This window comes from Histoplasma capsulatum, genomic scaffold (assembly GCF_000149585.1).
Source record: "Histoplasma capsulatum NAm1 scaffold_9 genomic scaffold, whole genome shotgun sequence".
Lineage (NCBI taxonomy): Eukaryota > Fungi > Ascomycota > Eurotiomycetes > Onygenales > Ajellomycetaceae > Histoplasma > Histoplasma mississippiense.
The window spans coordinates 1113114-1130744 of NW_001813974.1; the positions used below are offsets into that span (position 1 = coordinate 1113114).

Sequence of the window (17631 nt, forward strand, 5' to 3'; positions counted from 1 at the left end):
GTCAAGTCAAGGGTAACTTGCCTCCTTGCCCAGCTTCGGGGGTCAATGATACTGTGCCGAGCTCTTAAAATATGTACTACTGAGAATATTCATCATTTTCCCCAGTGAGTCATACTCAGTCTGCCAACCAGGGACAGCGAACTCGCGGGACTTGAACTTGAGCATGGATTTCACTCTGGAAAAGGAGGTTCAGAAGAACACTCGCTCGTCAGCAGCCGAGAAAGATAGTTAGCTTATCCCGCTTCTACCAAAAGCCCTAATCCTTTGAAGCTCCCCCCCCCCCCCCCCCCCCCTTTTCACCATGTGCTGATGTGTATGTAATCCTTGCAGCGGCCAGGCATTCGAAGAGGACGCCGAGATGACCGGCACGTATGAAAACGCCCACATCAGCAATTTCCGCGTGCCCCTCGTCTTCCGCCACCCTCAGCTCCCGCGCATCCAAGTCGCCGCAAACGCCACTTCAATGTCCATCCTCCCGACCATTCTCGACCTCCTCATCTCGACCAACTCCCTGGATGCCATCGACACCACCGCAGCCTCAGATCTCATTCACGATTACGAAGCCCAGTCACTGCTACGCCCCTTCAGGCCCTCGCTCAACGGCCGCCAGGCGTGGAATTTCGGCATCATCAACTCCGGCGGCTCACTGCTGGCCATTACGTCCGCTGCCGTTCCTTATCGGCTTGTCATCCCGCTGGGCGGCAGCCACACGTTCCGCTTCACCCACATGGTCAAGGATCCGAACGAGCTCCATCCGCTTGAGAAATGGACGCTGGGCGACATTGTCAACGTCGTTAAGCACATGTACGGCGAGGAAGCGGCCAGCTGGGTGCGCGAAGCCGATGCTGTGGCCAGATGGTGGGCGGCGGAAGTGCGTCGTTTGTATAACTATAATAACTGATATTTTTTAAATTTTTTGTTTTTTTTTTTTTTTTTTTGGGATGTTTCTTTCTTTCTTCCTCTTAGTATTTCCATTTCCCCTTTTTTTTTTTCATGTTTATTTTATTGTTATATATTTTATTTATTTACCTTTTTATTTTTATTTTTATTTTTATTTTTTTTGGCGATAAAGCGATGGGTATGAATCTGATGTTTTTGGATAGATATGCGAGGGATTTATTTGTCTGTGCTTTCCTTCATCCCACTCTTTTCGAATATTGGGTGGGCGTTCTGTGTTTTTCCTGTTATCATCATCATCATCATCATCATCATCATCATCATCATCATCATCATCATCATCATCATCATCATCATCGTCATTGTTTTCCTCGCTTGACATGTTTTATGTTTGTAATTAGAGAGCCCGCTGAGCGTTTTCTTTTTTTTCTTTTTTTTTTCTTTTTTCTTCTTTTTTTTTCGTTTTCTGTATTCACTATTTTTATTTATTCTCTCTCTCTCTTTTATATTATTTCCGTCAGTCGGAAACCATTTATTTGCCGGATCGATCGACCGATGATTCAAAATTAAAATCATCTTTCATCTTTGGTTCTTGAAAATTTGGGTAACTAGTCTGACTGACTCCATAGATAAGACGATGATGATATACAGTAAAAAAAATAAAAAATAAAAAGTAAAAAGTAAAAATAAAAAAGCAAAACCCCCCCCCCCCCTTTTTCTGCTGCTCCCCCTCCCTTGGTTTTGATTCCTTTTTTGGCCCTGTCTCTTGCAGGCAGGCAACTATCAACTATTGGAGCGCTTGATTGATTGATTGATTGATTGATTGATTGATTGGTTGTTTGTTTGTTTCTTGTTTCTTGCTTGTTCAATAAAGATATCTCTATAGGGACTAACTAACCCCCTTAACTTGAACACCCCCGAAACCTCGAAATCATGCCCCATGCATTGATAGATCCTTCTTGACTTGACCCCACCCCCCAAAACGGTGTAAAAGAAAGAAAGAAAGAAAAAAAAAAAAAAAAACAACAACAACAACAACAACAACAACAACAACAACAACAACAACAACAACAACAACCAAATCTGGTTCACCACCACCACCATCATTTGATAATGAAACGCTCGTAACAAGATCGGATGGACAGACGGACAGACAGACAGAGAGCAGCATCTCGGGCCCCAAATCCCGGCACCGCCGCGCGCGCGCGAAAGAAAGAAAGAAAGAAAGATAGAGAGATACCTCGTTTCCTCGTTTCCTCGCTTCACTTCACCCCCTTTTTTTTTTTTTTTTTTTTTTTTTTTTTTCATATATGCATACATACATACATACATACTGCAGCAAATGCCACGCAAAGAAAAAGGAAGGACATCGAATCCCGCAAGCTCCACGTTGTAATGCTGGACAGCGGTATGTATATGTATTCCGGGCCAGGATGGTGGTTGGGGGCGTGCGAATTATTCGAACGCCAGTCGCGAGTCGCTGGTGCCCAGGGCGCTCAGACCTGCAGGAGCAGGGTCTGAGGTTGAGGTTGAGGTTGAGGTTGAGGTTCTATCCCTCGCCGCGGGTCCTGATGACACAGGGCGCAATTGAGATTCCGGCGCTGAGAAACGGCTTCTAGAGGGAAAAGTCGTGTTGTGTTGTTGTGTGTGCTTTGGTATATGGAAGCTGCTCTCGTTGCCTGCTGACAATCCGGTGCGAGGGAGGTGTCTTTGCAAGGGGTTGTATATGCAATCGCGGAAGATGTTGTGCGGTGCAGTCGGGAGGGAGATGGGGGCCGGGGCTTGCTTCCTTTTCTGCTTCTGTTGGGGTTTTATTTTTATTTTTATTTATATATATATATATATATTTCTCTTTTCGATTGCGATGTGAGCTCACTTTATTATGGAGTGATATATGATATATACATATATATATATATATATTGACGGCTTTGGTAGAAAATCGTGACACACCCGCTGAAATTAAATAGGTGCAGTGTGACGATCGAATGTTGTCTAATTCATAAACGAAAAAAGGAATATTCAGCCACCCCATTGTCATATGTGAGAACCTGCTCTTCTTCAAAAATTCTTTTATCAGATTCTTCAAGATATCAGACCCGAGGGGGAGGGAGGAGGAGAGCGGTTTATTCCTTACATAAAATTAGCACGGGTCTCTCTACCAAAAGGAGGGGTGTTTGTATGCAGATTACCCACAACATAGAGAAGGCTATAGTACACAGATGTTGGTCGACGAGCTTGAAAATGCGGAAAGAACATAAATGAGAGCCCAAATGTATCTTTTCCGGCAATGCGGACGGACGGAAACAGCGGACTTGCTGGAGTTTTCTCGGGCGCATTCAGACAGAACGTCCATAGCGATGAGCGCAGCCGAGAGACCTTCCGCAGGGATGTTAAGGTTGGAGAACAGGTACATCAAGGTGCTTGGTAGCAAGCTTGACTGGAGTGAGATAGAGAATAAAATAGGTATGGTATCACATAGCCATCGATTTCCCTTTCCCTTTGCCCTTCGAGAAGGCGGGAATCGCAATGCAGGGCAATTTATAGTCACCACTCTCCTCTCCTCCGCCCAACATCTTCTTCCCCTTGGGAGGGCTGTCAGGATAGCAGAGTGGTTGATTGGTTTGTTGTGCTAGTCCATCGTGAAGCCTCATTATTCTGGGGTATTTTGCAAATATCAGGGCATTCATGGAGCCATTCTTTCGTTCTGTTAGGCGTTGTGCCCCTGCTGGCGGTTGCAGTGCAAGTGGCGCGGGTGTGGTATTTATTACTGACCCGAGGAACCAGGAACCAATCCATGGATACGATTAGAGTGTCGCCTCGTCATCATCTTCGCGGTTCTAAAGCAACATGTGCGATGTTTCGCAGGGCCTGTCTGTTTTTGCGCTTCTGTTTTGCCAGAATAGAAGATATAATGGAGAGTCAACTGTTGTGGCTGGATCTCTCGGCAGGCTTCAACGACTGGCTCGTTGAGAACGGCCCGCAAGAAATCGAAGTGAGCCTCAGTTCCGAAGCCCGTCGGCCATAAAACAACCGCATTGCATTCTCAATACTGCGCTGTCCAGGATGTCCAGGAGGTCCTGGCTGGGACTCCTCGAGTAGGTTGCTCTTGATATCCTCTTGATATCCGTATCAGAAATGGGATTGGTATTAGCCCGCTTTTCTGCCGAGAGGTAACGTAATCAACCACTCAACGCCCGTCTACACTCAACGCCCGCTATTTTGCCACCACTACAATGAAATCTTTTCATTAATATCTCAACAACGCAATTAGATTTTAATATGATATATTATATGATGAAAATATATATAGAAAATTACATATAAAAATATATAGCTAATTCAAAAGATGTTTGTTGGGCTTAATAACTCGCCCGGAACGCGAAATCTTGGGTGGAGGCAGATTCAATGAGCAGGCAGCGGTCAAATCCGTAGGGGTTGCAATATCATCCAGACCCCCCGGCGGCGGACCCGCGGGCAACCTGGCAGAGCTCTGAAAACGCGATTTAGCCACTCTTTGCGAAATCGAGGGTCTGATTTCCCGATTAGGAAGGTGATTTTTGGACCCCCGAACCTGGCCCCCCCCCAACCGCGATTGCTGCCGCGCAGCAGCTCGTTCTTCCTTTTCCTTTTGCTCTTGGGCCTTCTTTGCATCCCTAAGCTCCCTGTCAATCTGCCGTTGAGCGGCTCTTGCGGCCTTATCCATCTCCTTTTGCTCCTTAGCTGCCTGGCGAGCTGCCTCCCGCTCCATTCGCTGTAACATGATATCTGTCTCCTTCTGCTCCTTAAGAATAGCGTGTTGCAACTTGGCATCCTCCTTACGAGCCTGTTCATCCTTTTTGGCGGCCTCTGCGGCAGTCATCTGCTCGCGGATGCTCTGCACCTTTGCCGGTGAAAAGAACTGTGCCAATGACGGATTTGAAGAATCTAGCAACCCCATTGCCCTGCCACGCTTGCGACGTCTTCTTTCCTGATTAAGAGCTTGCTGTAGCTCCCTGTTCTCTATTAAAAGAACCTCTTTATCAAGAGCAAGATTCTCTCCTGCACGGATCACCTGGTTGAGATCGCTAGATATTCGACGCTGCCGCTGCTTGACTTGCTTGACTAATTTCCGCATGCCAATAATAGATGTAGGGGTTCTGGGTCGATATTGCGCATCTGGGGGGGTGCAAGGGCGTATTGCAAGCTTTTTAAGAACCTGTTCTGGATCAAATGGATGTAGGCCAACCGCAGCGAACGCGGATATAATATTTGAGGATGTAACTGATTCCTTCCAAGCAGCATCAAATAGCTGCCAAAAAGACCTCTTTGTAGTGCGTACAAATCCCATACCGGTTCTCATTCGCTCATTCAAATGCTTAGAATATGATTTGCTCAATGGTCCAAATATCCCAACATCTAGCGGTTGTAATCGGTGTGTAGAGTGGGGAGGAAAGACAGCAAGTAAAATCTTATGCTGAGCCGCGTAATTGATGAATGCCATATTAACATGGGATGAGTGGCCATCTAATATAAGAAGCCTGTATCCACGCCCTGCTTTCTTTTTTGTATGAGGTTCAAAGATCTTCTTTAACCACATTAACCCATATTCATCATTGCTCCATCCATTCTCTGAAGCAGCAAAGTAGACCTGATCCTTTTTGCTATCAAAATCTTCCAGCCAAGTATCTTGCATATCCCTTGATTCCCCTTGATATATGAGAGCAGGTGGGAGTGAGGTTCCAACGGCGCAAATTGAGGCAAGTAGTGTAATGAATTCGCGGCTGCCATCCTGGCTGGCACCTATTGTACGGCCGGATTTGAGCGCATTAATTGATACAATACGCTTGAGGGTGTGGATGAAGCCCAATAGGAATCCTTTTTCATCGAAGTTGTAGATATTCCCAGGTTCAATATTGTATTTAGTGATCTTTTCCTGTAGCTGCAAATCAACAATAAATTAGCAAGATAAAAGTAAGAAAAGCAGTAGAGAAAAGCAATATATACAAGATCAAAATAATGCTTAAAGTATGTAGAATTGTCCGCAATCTTGCGTTTTTGGTCGATATTTCGCAGGTAAACTGACTTGATTACATCCTTGTGGCGTTGACAGAACCTTGCCACCCAGTTGGCTCCAATAGGTTCTTTTAATATCTCAACAACAAGATTATGAAGGATTTGGGGCGTACAAGGGAAACCGCGATCTGCCAATCGATTGATATGAAAAAGGAGTCGATTTTCTTGCGAATCTGTGAGGATTTTGCGGTGGATAGAGGTTGCTTCCTTTCTTGACGTTTGAACACCTCTATAGCGCCGTGAGAGTGTATAACGACTGATTCCATATTTCTCAGCGGTCACAGTGTAATTAGGAACCAATTGGGCATTCAAATCATCAATCGCGGACAATATAACTGCCTCGTGGTGCATCTTGTGGGTGTTTGAAGATGGATGAAAAAATGAGGATTGGGTGGGCGTTGAGTGTAGACGGGCGTTGAGTGGTTGATTACGTTAGAGAGTTCAATCGAGGCTTACCTTGTGCATATTTTCACTGTTGCTGCTGCTGCTGCTGCTTCTTCTTCTTCTTCTTCTTTTTCTTCATCCTCCGAGGGTGTTTAAAAATGCGGGAAGTGTCTGGCGGTGGACTCCAACACTGCCGCAGCGCCTAAAAAGCAAATCTCGCCCAAGCATTCCAATTGTCCGAGATTCAGCGCAGAAATCAACCAGTAGCTCTAGCCAAGTGCCTATAAACATTGAAAATTCCACGTTCATTTTGTGAGCTTGATATTGCTATTCCCATTCACGTTGCCGGTCGTGTTCTTCAGATGTATGTACATGTACAGTACATACGGCCGGCGCTCTATGCCCCTGGTGCTCCTGAAGAGACCACTTCCTGCTTCTCCTGCTGAACTCATAGCCAGGTAGCTTGCTTCGTGTATTTGATTTCCCCTTCGGTTAGATATTCCCTCGAGGGAAATCAATACGGTTGTCTCAAATCGTGAATTCAGTGTTAATATTGTCCGTATGCACCCAGGATATCGTCATGCAGCGAGACCACAGTTCCCGCCTCCTGTTCTTCCGCAATGCCCCTTGAATTTTCAATGATTCCCAGTGACCAGGAGGGTTGCTGGGCAGGCCTGATTGATTGTAGCCACTGCTTCTGTTTTGAAAAGCTGTTCAGATAATAATACTACTACCCAGTTCATCTCCATTCGCGTCGTAGACCTGGTAGCTGGAGGCAGTCCGTTTCTTGAGTTCCGTTTCTTGAGTTCCCGTGTTACTCTATTCTCGACTTTCAACGCACTATTTACCAGGGGCTGGTGGAGATAGCGAACTTGCTGGAAAATTGGGTAAAAATGGTCCCGTTGAATAGCTTTTCTGAATGGTTCACAGGGAGGCTGGACACCGGCCAACCATTTTGTGATCCAGGACTTCGACAAACTACCACAATGGGATGGAAGATTAAATACTTTCAATCGACAGCCTATATTCGATCAAATATTCCAATCCGGAATTGTAGCACGGCAAGAGACGTGAATTATATGCTCAAGAAGTTCACAGGTGCGGCCCGTCGGCCATATCCAGAGTTTTAAGAATCTCTACACCCGAGATCTACAGTGTCCGAAGGTTTTGTTGGAAAATGTAAAACATATCTTCTGTCTGAAGCGCAGGATTTGTTTCAATTGCTGCCCTCATGTGCGCGGAGCGAGGTTGTAATGATTGATTTATATCGGCTCACAAGGCTCTTCGTAAGTAACGCGGATTACCTCCGAGCTCCTTCCTCTGTTTCCGGTAGAAATAGATCCGGGTTCCACAGTGTTTCCTTAGCGGCAGAAGTTGCAAGCATCTTTACCTGACTGTTTCTTTTTTTTTTTCTCTCTCTATCGAAGTCGCCATGGGCAGAAATTATTCCTCCAAAGACTTGTCACCAAGTCATCCGTCGAGCGGAGCCAATTCTTGGGTATCAGCTATGCCATTTGTGCAGAATAGACCATTTAAAATGGAAAGGGAGGCCGGTGTGATAAGATAAGTGCTCTGCTATGTTCTGCTTCCGTGGATTATTCCGCCAGTTCCTCTTCACTGTCGGCTGATATGAAAACCCGGTGGTCTACAGATTGCCAACTGCCTTCATATCAGTCATGTGAAAATTGGATATAACAATATTAATGTCCGGGGGCTCTTATGGGTTATAATATCTAGTTCCGAGAGGTGTTTTGAATATATTATCGTATTATAAGGATGATTGGTGCAAAAATGTGGGGAATTGTTGAACAGCATTGTTCCTTATATAAAATGAATCAAGGGATAAATGATAAATCTATCACTTTTAGATGGAGTTGATTGTTGAGATCCATATAAACAGTTTGTAGGAACTGTATCAAAGTGCAGGCCACTGAGGATAACCGAGATTCCAAGGTTCAAGATCCGTGTCCAGAAACAAAGATAATAAAAAAATAAAAGGCCATCTTCGGCCAATAATGCTTTGCCAAAATATAACCAACCCTCAAGAGAAAATGCATCTTTTCCCCCACGAGAATGGGCTGCTGGCTTGACAACTTCAAGTTCAAGGCCTTGGTGGTTCAAATCGCGGCCAACTGCCGTGAGCAGCCGCGGGGTACTCCCGCGAAAAGGAACACGCTTGAACATGGTTCCTGTATCTTGGGCCGACCCACCCCTTGGGGGTTGCTTTAAGGGTTCCGGGCCTGATGAGCAGAGAAACTTATTCCCCCATAGGCGCCAGCAAATGGGGGTTATGGGTGATCGTGGAAAAACGGCCGCTGGTTAAGGACGACAATAATCGTAACAAATTTAAAAAGTTGCCTGCAAGAGAAGGAAATAGCACACGGAGTACATTTTCGAATGTGCTTCTCATGGGTGGCTGTTTTTGTTTTATTTAGTGGTCTAAATAAGCTAACCGAACCACACGATTTTTCCAAGAGATTCCACCTGGCAAAAGGTTTGCCTCCGCCATTGCCTGGTTGCTGCTGTTCCTGTTGTGGAGCGGCGGCGGACTGGCGGACACTGTGGCGGGGCGCAAGATCATAGGTACACAGCATATAAATATATAAATATATATATACATTACATATCTCCAACTTCTCCAACCCGAAGCGCGTGGTAAAGTTCGCGGCTCAAACAGCTTCCTGTCATTTTGAAATACCATGTCTTCGTCGCTATTTTGCTCCTCCGCTTCACCGTTGCGGCTGTCCCCTCTCTTCCACCGCGTCCATCGCTGTTACGGGGGAACATATAACAGGTCGTGGCGACAACTATCAACATCCCAAGCTAACTTTCAAGGCCCCTCTCCCTCATCCCCCCCCGGCGCTTCCTATACAACAATCTCTACTAACCCTGCCCCCGCCGCCTCTGCCATCGCCTCCAAATTCATTTCGCGCTTCCAATCCCTCCCCCCTCAAACCCGCACCCAGACCCTTGACGGGAACCAAGTCCAACTCCTCTCCCTGACCTTGAACCGTCGCTCTCTCTACCCAGGAAGCCCAGCACTATCCAACGCCAGGGCCCCCGAAGCTGGCACTCCGATCCCCCCCGGTTACCACCTGGTATACTTTACACCTGCGTTCTTGGAAGGCGAGCTGGGTCTGGATGGCACTGACACGTCATACAACCCAGAGCCGCCGTTTACAAGGCGCATGTGGGCAGGCGGGGAGGTGCGGTGGCCACTCGGGCAGGATGGGAAAGTAAATTTGCTAAGGGTGGGACAGGAGGTGCAGGAGACAACGCGGGTGTTAAGTGCGGAGGCTAAGGTTGTGAAGGCGACCGGGGAGGAGATGGTGGTTGTTGGGGTGGAGAAGGTGTTTGAGAACGAGCATGGGGTTGCGCTTGTGGATAGAAGGTGAGTTTCCCAAGAAAGAATGAAAAAAAAGAAGGAAAATCTCCATGAAAAGACTTTTGAGATTCCATCTACCCCTGTGTTTGTGACGGCTTGATATAAGAGCGCGGGAAGCGGAAACGAAACGATATACTAACCATGAAAATAAATAAATATATATATAATTAAAACAAATCCAGAAACTGGATATTTCGAGAAGCACTCAAGCTCGACCCATCATCCAAAACACCCGCAGCAACATTCGCCAACGCTCCTCCCGCCATCTCCACCACACCCAAATCTACCGCGCAACCCACCTTCTCGACCTTGAAAGAAAACAACCGTGTCACCCACGCTCGCACTGTCTGCCAGTCAGCCGTCACCCTCCAGCGCTTCTCAGCACTTACATTCAACGGGCATAAAATCCACTACTCCCTCCCCTGGGCACAGACTATCGAGGGGCATGCTGGCCTAGTTGTACATGGGCCCCTCAATCTCCTCGCCATGTTGGACCTCTGGCGAGATGTACGGAGTGCGCAGCTGGAGAATCAGGGGAGGACGGGTGAGGTTCTTGTTCCTAGATCCATTGAGTATCGGGCGACAAGTCCGCTATATGCAGAGGAGGAGTATAAAATTGTTCTTGAGGAAGTGGAAGGCAGAGCAATGGGAGGCAATGTGAATATTTATAGCCCCAGAGGAGCAGTGGCAATGAAAGCGGTTATTTCTGCCTATGCTCTTTGAGCCCGGGTTTTTTGTTCTGTGAATAGAAAGGAGAAAAGAGGATTGGGAAATTGGGAAATTGGGAAAAAAGGGGGTTGTTGACGAATGTGAAAATATAGGATAGGGATAGGATAATACCTGTACACTGGTCTCCTCATATTAGCCTCAGATATTTTTTCTTTTCTTACCATGCAGAGAGTGACAAAAGGCCAGCGGCTACCGGAAAAACACCGATTTGGTAAATCTCGTAAAATTCTTATCTTCCATATCACTCTCGTCTCAGTCAATGGCAGGGCAGTGTTTCGAACGGTGCATCACCAAGCTGATGCCGTTCTCTGCTACCCCTCCTCAGTTCAGCATTCCATCTTTAGCGACAGACAAATATCACGAGGATACGCGTCCAGAGAAAAATAATATAAAATGATAACAATGCTTAATAGACACGCCACAAAAACGGCCCCACCTCCACAGGAAGAGAGCGTCCAGAGTCAATTAATCTCCAAATAGTAGGTCTCTCATGGTGTAGTTCCCCACCAATGTTGCATTCAAAGACCTGCATTGCCAGTGATAATACGCTTCCAGCGTAAATTGGTTAGAATATCTGCTTCATCCTCAAATAGACTGAGCGGATAATCCGATGGTTCCTGGGATGTGCGCTCCCGCGCTCCCGCTCTCTCAGGCAGGGGTTTCACGGCGGCTGAATTTGGTAGAAAACCTCTGTGGAACTGCCCTGTTTCATGGCTCGTTATCGCTTGAATTCGACGGCAGTTCCACTTTTGCTTCAAACGAGGGTCCTGGATCCAGTAAGGAAATTCCGTTCGGTATTGGGAAAAGGAAGTCCAGTGAACCATCATCAGGATGAAGAAGAACATAGTTAGTTAAGCCCACGACTGTGACTGATTACTAAGCTCTCCGTCTTGGCATCGCAGCGGACATTTGGCTGCGGAGGTCGTCGAGGTCCAACTCTACACTGCCAATTTGGAACAGATACCATATCTTGTTCTAATTTTTATATCCGCTTACCTTCTCAGCCCAATATCCTGCCAAACAAGCTTCCCGAAGCGCATGCGTCCGGAGCTCGAAACCCTCCGAGAGAACACCTCAGTCATTTAAGTACTTCAGTGAAAACAGAGCCCGAACTATGTGATAGTCCGGACGTAAACAAGCAGCTCCGCAGCTCGGTCATCTTAGATATACCTTCCCTCCTCACCTACGAGCCTCCCCATATTGTAAAAGAAAACCCTCTACTGTCCTGCACAAAAATAAAAGAGAGCAGAGGGGCCAAGGGAAGTTGACATCGGCCAACCCAAAAAAAAAAAAAAAAAAAAAAATAATGCGGCCTCCGAACCTCCTACTCATTCGCCGCCTCCGCTGTCCCCACGCCCACCCTCCTCTTTCTACAGCAAAGACAACAACCCTAATAAGCAGCCGCCGCTTCCACCTCCCCTCCCTCCCATCCCTCTCCTCCTTCACAAACCCCATCTCCCCCAAACCACCACCCCCGCGCACCCTAACCGCGACCCGCAACCTCGCGTTCCCCCCCGACCTCCTCTTCCGCACAATCGCCGATATAGACTCGTACGCCGACTTCCTCCCCTTCCTCACTGAATCGACAGTGACGGCCCGCGACGCGAGGACTGGGTACCCGACCACCGCGTTCCTGACGGTGGGATACGGGCCGTTGAAGGAGACGTTTGTGTCGCGCGTGGCGTGCGATGCGGGGATGCGGACCGTTGGGGCACGGAGCGGGCGGCGGGGCGACGGCGGCGGGACCGAAAGTGGAGAGGCGGGCGATGGGGGCTTGTTTGAGTTTCTGGATACGTTGTGGAAGCTGCGGGCGGGGGGGGATGCGGTGGTGAATGGAAATGGAAATGGAAATGGGAATGGGAATGGGAATGAGAGTGGGAATACGTATGGACGGGGTGTGGGGGTGACGACGGTTGAATTGGAGGTTCGGTTTCAGTTTCGGAGTGCGTTGCACGCAGCTGTGATGGGGGCGGTTGAGGACCAGGTGGCGGGGATGATGATTGAGGCGTTTGAGAAGAGGGTGAGAGAGTTGGAGAAGGCGAAGGTGAAGGCCGGTTGAGGAGTTCGTGCGCGTATGGCAATGAGTGTATGGTGAGGTGTTTTCTGAGCTACTTTCATCTTAGACGGGGTCAGTTGGGTTGGGGATATTCCTGGGCGAAATGTTCCTTGTTGTAGGGAAATCCATTCTGGAATGGCTTGGAAAAAGGAAAGGTATGGATAACCATCTATATCGCCAAATTTCTGACAGCACAGGTGATATGGGGGTGTAAATGTTTAGACGGACAAGGAAAAAAAAATGAACATAATGAGATATACATGTATAATACAGAATAGATAGACATAGAACCCAACCCAAATTTATTTTCGCATTCATATTCGGGTTCTTTAATTTGCATTTCCCGTTGAAATATCATCTTAGAACCTCACACCCCGTCTGTACGACGATCTCGCAGTGCCCGCGCGTGTCGAAATCGGCCCAGCTTGAGAGGAATTGTGAGCCACTTCGTCCCAGTTGATCCTATTCCACCATGATTCCAAAAACTGAGCTTTTCCTCCAACACCCCAGTCCGGAAGCCACACATGCTCCCAGGTATTCACACAGAGGATCGGATGAATGTCAATAGCACCAGGCGCCATGAACTTCTGGCTAGAATACGCACCCATGGACCCTACTCGGTTCGTCGGTGTGAGTTTTCTGATCTGCTCCAGGTTCTCTCCGCCCGTAATGCCGGTGGTCTGTGTTGCCATGTCTACGGGTTGGCGGCGGAAATGCGCAGCAGGGTAAGGGGAGCCGGCGATGTATGTCGAGAGGATTTTGAGTTGGCCGGTATCCTTTGATTTAACGAGCCAGACAAATCCCGGGCCGAACATGGCGTTGGCAGTTGCGAGGAATTCTGCCTTCAGGGACTCGACGGAGGAGCAAGAGTCTTCTATGGATTTGGAGAGATGTTCGGGGATGGAGACGTGCTGAGGTGACTGCATAAATGTATAAGGAAATGAAGAATTGACTGGTTACAAGGCATGGTCAAGCTTTTGAAGAAAAAAGAACGAGTGGATCTACTGACAAGACAATTGAAGAAGAAGTGGTTGTTGTGGGCCATGGAGGCATAGTTGAAAACCGATGCCATATTGGCATCGCGGGCGTATCTGACAAGAAGAGTGCCGGGAGTAGCAGATTCATCAGGTGTGCCTAGATATAACATATGTCAGATTCACAAAGTTTTCAATTAAAGCTTTTCTCACGCCATTGGGTGCCAGAATAATACCTGCTGTTAAAAGATTCAATTTGTTGATCAGGAAGCCCTGATATTGAACCCACGCCAGATCGAATCCCTGCGGCGATAAGAGATCAGGCACCCCATGCTTTTTGAAGGCATCATCGTGCCCTAATTGAGGGACATAGTGAGTTGATCTATTCTGCGGCTTTGTTCGAAGAAAGGACTATAGCACTGTCAGCAGCAGCTCGAGGTAGCGGTTGTTCATTGCCATACCAACGAGGAAGAGACAGCACGCAGGCCGGGCCGCAGCCGGAGCGAACGTTGCGGTATCATGAACGGAGAGTGGACTCAGACTCTAACCATTGCCAGGAGAGTGAGTCTGTGTAAAGTATGGATAATGTCAATTGTCGCCCGTGCAGGGTTCTGTGCATCTCATCTCAGTCCAACTGCTTCGGACTTTCTTCTCTCAAAGTCACGGGATCCAGAATTTGCCAAAGAATTTCTTCGATGCAAAAGGTGACTAGTATGGTTCGGGTCTAGCGTGGAATCCACCCGACAGCCAATCGCAGCTCGCGTTTGCCTTGAGCCGCCGACTTTCTGATACAGCGCCAAAGTTGCCCGATTCGGCTCTGGACCACCAACATCCAACCACGATCCAACTACATCCAACTACATCCAACCGTGACTCCAGCGTTGGTTTCACAGCCGACAGGTCTGCCCGGCCGAAGCGGTTCCTTGGCTGCAGGGAGGGGACTCCTGTGCCCGGGAGGGACCAGGTCGGGTCTCGATAGTCTCAAGCTTTGGTCTAGGTTGGCGGTTGGGTGGTTCAGCGTGTTTCGTGCTTCTGGGTCCGTGTCAGGGGTTAGCTGGCGAAACCTCTCTCCTTGCCGATGTTAGCCCTTTTTCACTGGAAGTTTCGTACCCAAGGGGGGGATGATTCCTTGGGCTTTGGGTAGTCAATTCTTTAGATCATGGCGCGTGGGGTCTGATTTGACTCTCGGTCCATCATGGAGGCCAGTGTTTCTTTGTTTCATAGAATTTCTTCCTCAATCTGCCTTTTTCTCTCTTGCTCTCTCTTTCGATCCGTTCTCTATATCTCCTCTTTCTTGGGATATGCTTTTCTTGTTCTTACGTTTTCCTTTATTCCAAACATTGTGATGTTTCGATTGAAGGCTTAGAGCTACTTCCCGACTCTCTCGACATTCAAGCGGCTATCACGTTTTCTCCTCCTCCGTCTTCCTCTCTCCCCTCCCCCACCACTCAATTCCATACGGCCTTCAAATTCGATTCTCTATCCCAAACGGCTGGCGTAAACACCTATGCTCCTTTGACAGGACAACCTGGCCCATTACCTCAGGATGTCGCTTCTATGGCATAAAATCATCCTCATCTCAAGTTCTTTATCATTGCTGGCACTGACACTAGCAATACCATTTACTCCTCAAGGCGCATTCGACATTGTGCAGCGCGACGGTGGATCATGTCCCCTTGAACACTACTCCCCTTGCGATGATCCTCAAGCTCCAGCCAACTTCTGCTGCCCACCAGGCACAGTATGCATTACTCTGAACCTGGCGGCCTACATGGTATGTTGCCCGACGGGCCACAACTGCTATAACATGACGCAAGCTTCATGTGATCCTAACGATTACGATCCTGAACGCTCTCCCCGATCCACTGCAAAATCGAGGAGACCTGATATGGGAATACCGAAATGTGGAGATCGTTGTTGTATTCCTGGCGCTAGATGTAAATCAGACGATGTGGGAAATTTGTATTGCCAGGTTTCGTTCCCGAACCTAGCATATCCGCCATTTCCAGAGGGCAAGGGTCGTATTCCCCCTACACTCCAACTTCCATCGACAGCATCAAAATCAGAACAGGTCTCCCAGACCCAGACGAGCTCGACCACTCAGTCTACAACCGAACCCCCAAATATAATCCCAATTTCAGATCTTCCATCAGTAGGCCAACAACCTACATCAGAATCTTCAGCCATTCACAATGTCAACCACTCAGAGCCTCTATCATCCTCACCGGAAGGATCCAAATTCCCACCCCTCGCAATCGTTGTCGGCCTTATTCCTGGTCTTGTAGCCGGGATTATCCTCGCGCTGATAATCATTCATTTCTATAGACGGCGCCAAGAAAAACGCTTCATCCCGTCACCCATGTCGAAGTTCAGCCATTTCCGTGAAAAGTCATGCGAGAAAGGTGTAGTCTCCATCTCCGACCCCATCCCTTCCACAGCGCAGGACTCCGTCCGGACAGATTTCCTCCGCCGCCAAGCCGCCGGCCTCGTGAAGGAAGAGGACGGCAACACTAAGTCGAAGTTTCGCCGGACTAGTGCGCGGGTGAAGAGTTTTTTTGGGCCAAGGCCTACAGCAGATGATATTGCGACTATGCCTATGTCGACTACGGCGCCTAACGACCGAGAAACCAGGGCGAATGGTGTTGGTGGTGTCGGCAGTGGTGATGGACGAGGAGTGGGGCGCGAGCCAAGTACAGAGAGTATAAAAGTTTTCAGCCCGGTACACCTACGGCCCGCTCAAATCGGGGATCCGTATCCTCCCGCTGGCAACGGCAGACCACAAACTACATTCTCCGAAATGATAGAACGGGTTGGGTTCCAGAGCAAGAACGGTAGTCCGTATTTTTCGGTCACGGCGACGCCGCCTCTCCCGCAACTATTAACGCCGCAACGCAGGGTATAGATATTTGGATTTGGCCCATTGCCCGCCATCGTTGTCTCCGCCAAGTTGCGCCATTGGGACAAAGGATGAGCAAAGGACTTGAGACCGAAGGATAAAAGACGAAGCAGGCGTAACAAGCTAATAATAGCATAATATTAAACACGGTATTTGCCGACAAAGCTTGAAGGACGGCAGAAGAAGTGAAAATGGAAAAGGGCTATAGATAAGGTGTTTTTGGTTTGTAAGTACAATCTAATTTGAAACTTAGACGAGGAGCAGGACTACAGGTTTTGTGAAGGACATAACTCCTGACTTTCCTTTTGGGGTTTTCATGGTTCCTCGGTGTTTATAGGTTGTCTCTCTCTTGTTTTTTTTATTGCTCCTCTCACCTATTTTTGAGTTTGGTCGTTGTAAGTATACGCCACATAGACCGCAGTGTTAGTACCTCATATACCCGTCCGAATCTTTAGCATATTTTGCTCTTGCTTCGTACAATCGATCCTAATTCGACAGACCAACAAGGCCTTGTACCTTCTCAATCCCCTTGTATCCATTTGCTTGTTTGTAGCTATTTATATCTAAAGCCTCGAAGTTTCCAAACATCGCTTTTCCTCCGTTCTCTCTTGTATAGCATCATTTACGCTCATCAACTTTGGACCCCTATAGCATCCGTTGATATCGTTACAACCTCATAACTCAGTTTCTGTCTCCAAAGGCGTCTCCTTTGGTTGCTCCGTTGTCCTATTGGCTTTCTAGTCTGAACTGGCCCCTCAAGATTTTGAATAAATATGAAAGAAAATGAAAGAAAAAAGAAAGGTTGAGAAAGCAATCCAACGATCTAAAATGCTCCATTAGATCTTCGAACCCGCACCCGACGATTCCAGCGCCCCCCATTCTTTGTCTACCATTGCATCAAGCGCACAATAACTTCAAGCAAGTGCCGCAGTACGATCCCTAAATATATCCGAACAGTACCATCCATAACTGCGAAGGGAAGAGACATTCTTGATAACTGTCTGGAAATTATCAGCCTGTTGATACAACTGTAAACTTGTATGACTTGAGACTGAGAAACCACCTCCGCGTCCGCCGTCATCCCCATGCCTAATTTCTATGCTATGCTACGCTATGCTACGGGGCACCTCTTCCCACCCAAAACTGAGTTGAGGCCCCCAAGAATGAAAGCTCAAAGAAAGTAAAAAAATACTCCTATATCTTTGTTGAACCCGTTGGTTGTGGCCCGGGACCCAACTCCCAACCCAAAATGAAA

At 47.7% G+C, this 17631-nt stretch overlaps 7 protein-coding genes across 7 annotated transcripts; 4 read left to right on the forward strand and 3 right to left on the reverse strand.

Moving 5' to 3' along the window:
* Positions 1-163: 163 nt before the first annotated feature.
* HCAG_07807 (predicted protein) lies at positions 164-1276 on the forward strand (the record flags this gene model as incomplete). Its single annotated transcript, XM_001537448.1, has 3 exons — positions 164-207; positions 331-878; positions 1104-1276. 3 exons carry the CDS (start codon positions 164-166, stop codon positions 1274-1276), a joined length of 765 nt encoding a protein of 254 aa, XP_001537498.1.
* Positions 1277-4234: 2958 nt separating this feature from the next.
* HCAG_07808 (predicted protein) lies at positions 4235-6303 on the reverse strand (the record flags this gene model as incomplete). The annotated part of the gene is made up of 2 exons (XM_001537449.1): positions 4235-5818; positions 5884-6303. 2 exons carry the CDS (start codon positions 6301-6303, stop codon positions 4235-4237), a joined length of 2004 nt encoding a protein of 667 aa, XP_001537499.1.
* A 2732-nt stretch (positions 6304-9035) lies between these two features.
* On the forward strand, positions 9036-10444 carry HCAG_07809 (conserved hypothetical protein; the record flags this gene model as incomplete). Its single annotated transcript, XM_001537450.1, has 2 exons — positions 9036-9727; positions 9904-10444. The coding sequence occupies 2 exons, from the start codon at positions 9036-9038 to the stop codon at positions 10442-10444; spliced, it is 1233 nt and encodes a 410-aa protein (XP_001537500.1).
* A 524-nt stretch (positions 10445-10968) lies between these two features.
* HCAG_07810 (predicted protein) lies at positions 10969-11295 on the reverse strand (the record flags this gene model as incomplete). The annotated part of the gene is made up of 1 exon (XM_001537451.1): positions 10969-11295. One exon carries the CDS (start codon positions 11293-11295, stop codon positions 10969-10971), a length of 327 nt encoding a protein of 108 aa, XP_001537501.1.
* A 461-nt stretch (positions 11296-11756) lies between these two features.
* HCAG_07811 (predicted protein) lies at positions 11757-12509 on the forward strand (the record flags this gene model as incomplete). Its single annotated transcript, XM_001537452.1, has 1 exon — positions 11757-12509. One exon carries the CDS (start codon positions 11757-11759, stop codon positions 12507-12509), a length of 753 nt encoding a protein of 250 aa, XP_001537502.1.
* Positions 12510-12865: 356 nt separating this feature from the next.
* On the reverse strand, positions 12866-14821 carry HCAG_07812 (conserved hypothetical protein; the record flags this gene model as incomplete). The annotated part of the gene is made up of 5 exons (XM_001537453.1): positions 12866-13426; positions 13516-13640; positions 13717-13891; positions 14349-14534; positions 14801-14821. The coding sequence occupies 5 exons, from the start codon at positions 14819-14821 to the stop codon at positions 12866-12868; spliced, it is 1068 nt and encodes a 355-aa protein (XP_001537503.1).
* A 466-nt stretch (positions 14822-15287) lies between these two features.
* Positions 15288-16657, forward strand: HCAG_07813 (predicted protein; the record flags this gene model as incomplete). The annotated part of the gene is made up of 2 exons (XM_001537454.1): positions 15288-16376; positions 16649-16657. 2 exons carry the CDS (start codon positions 15288-15290, stop codon positions 16655-16657), a joined length of 1098 nt encoding a protein of 365 aa, XP_001537504.1.
* Between the last annotated feature and the right edge of the window lie 974 nt (positions 16658-17631).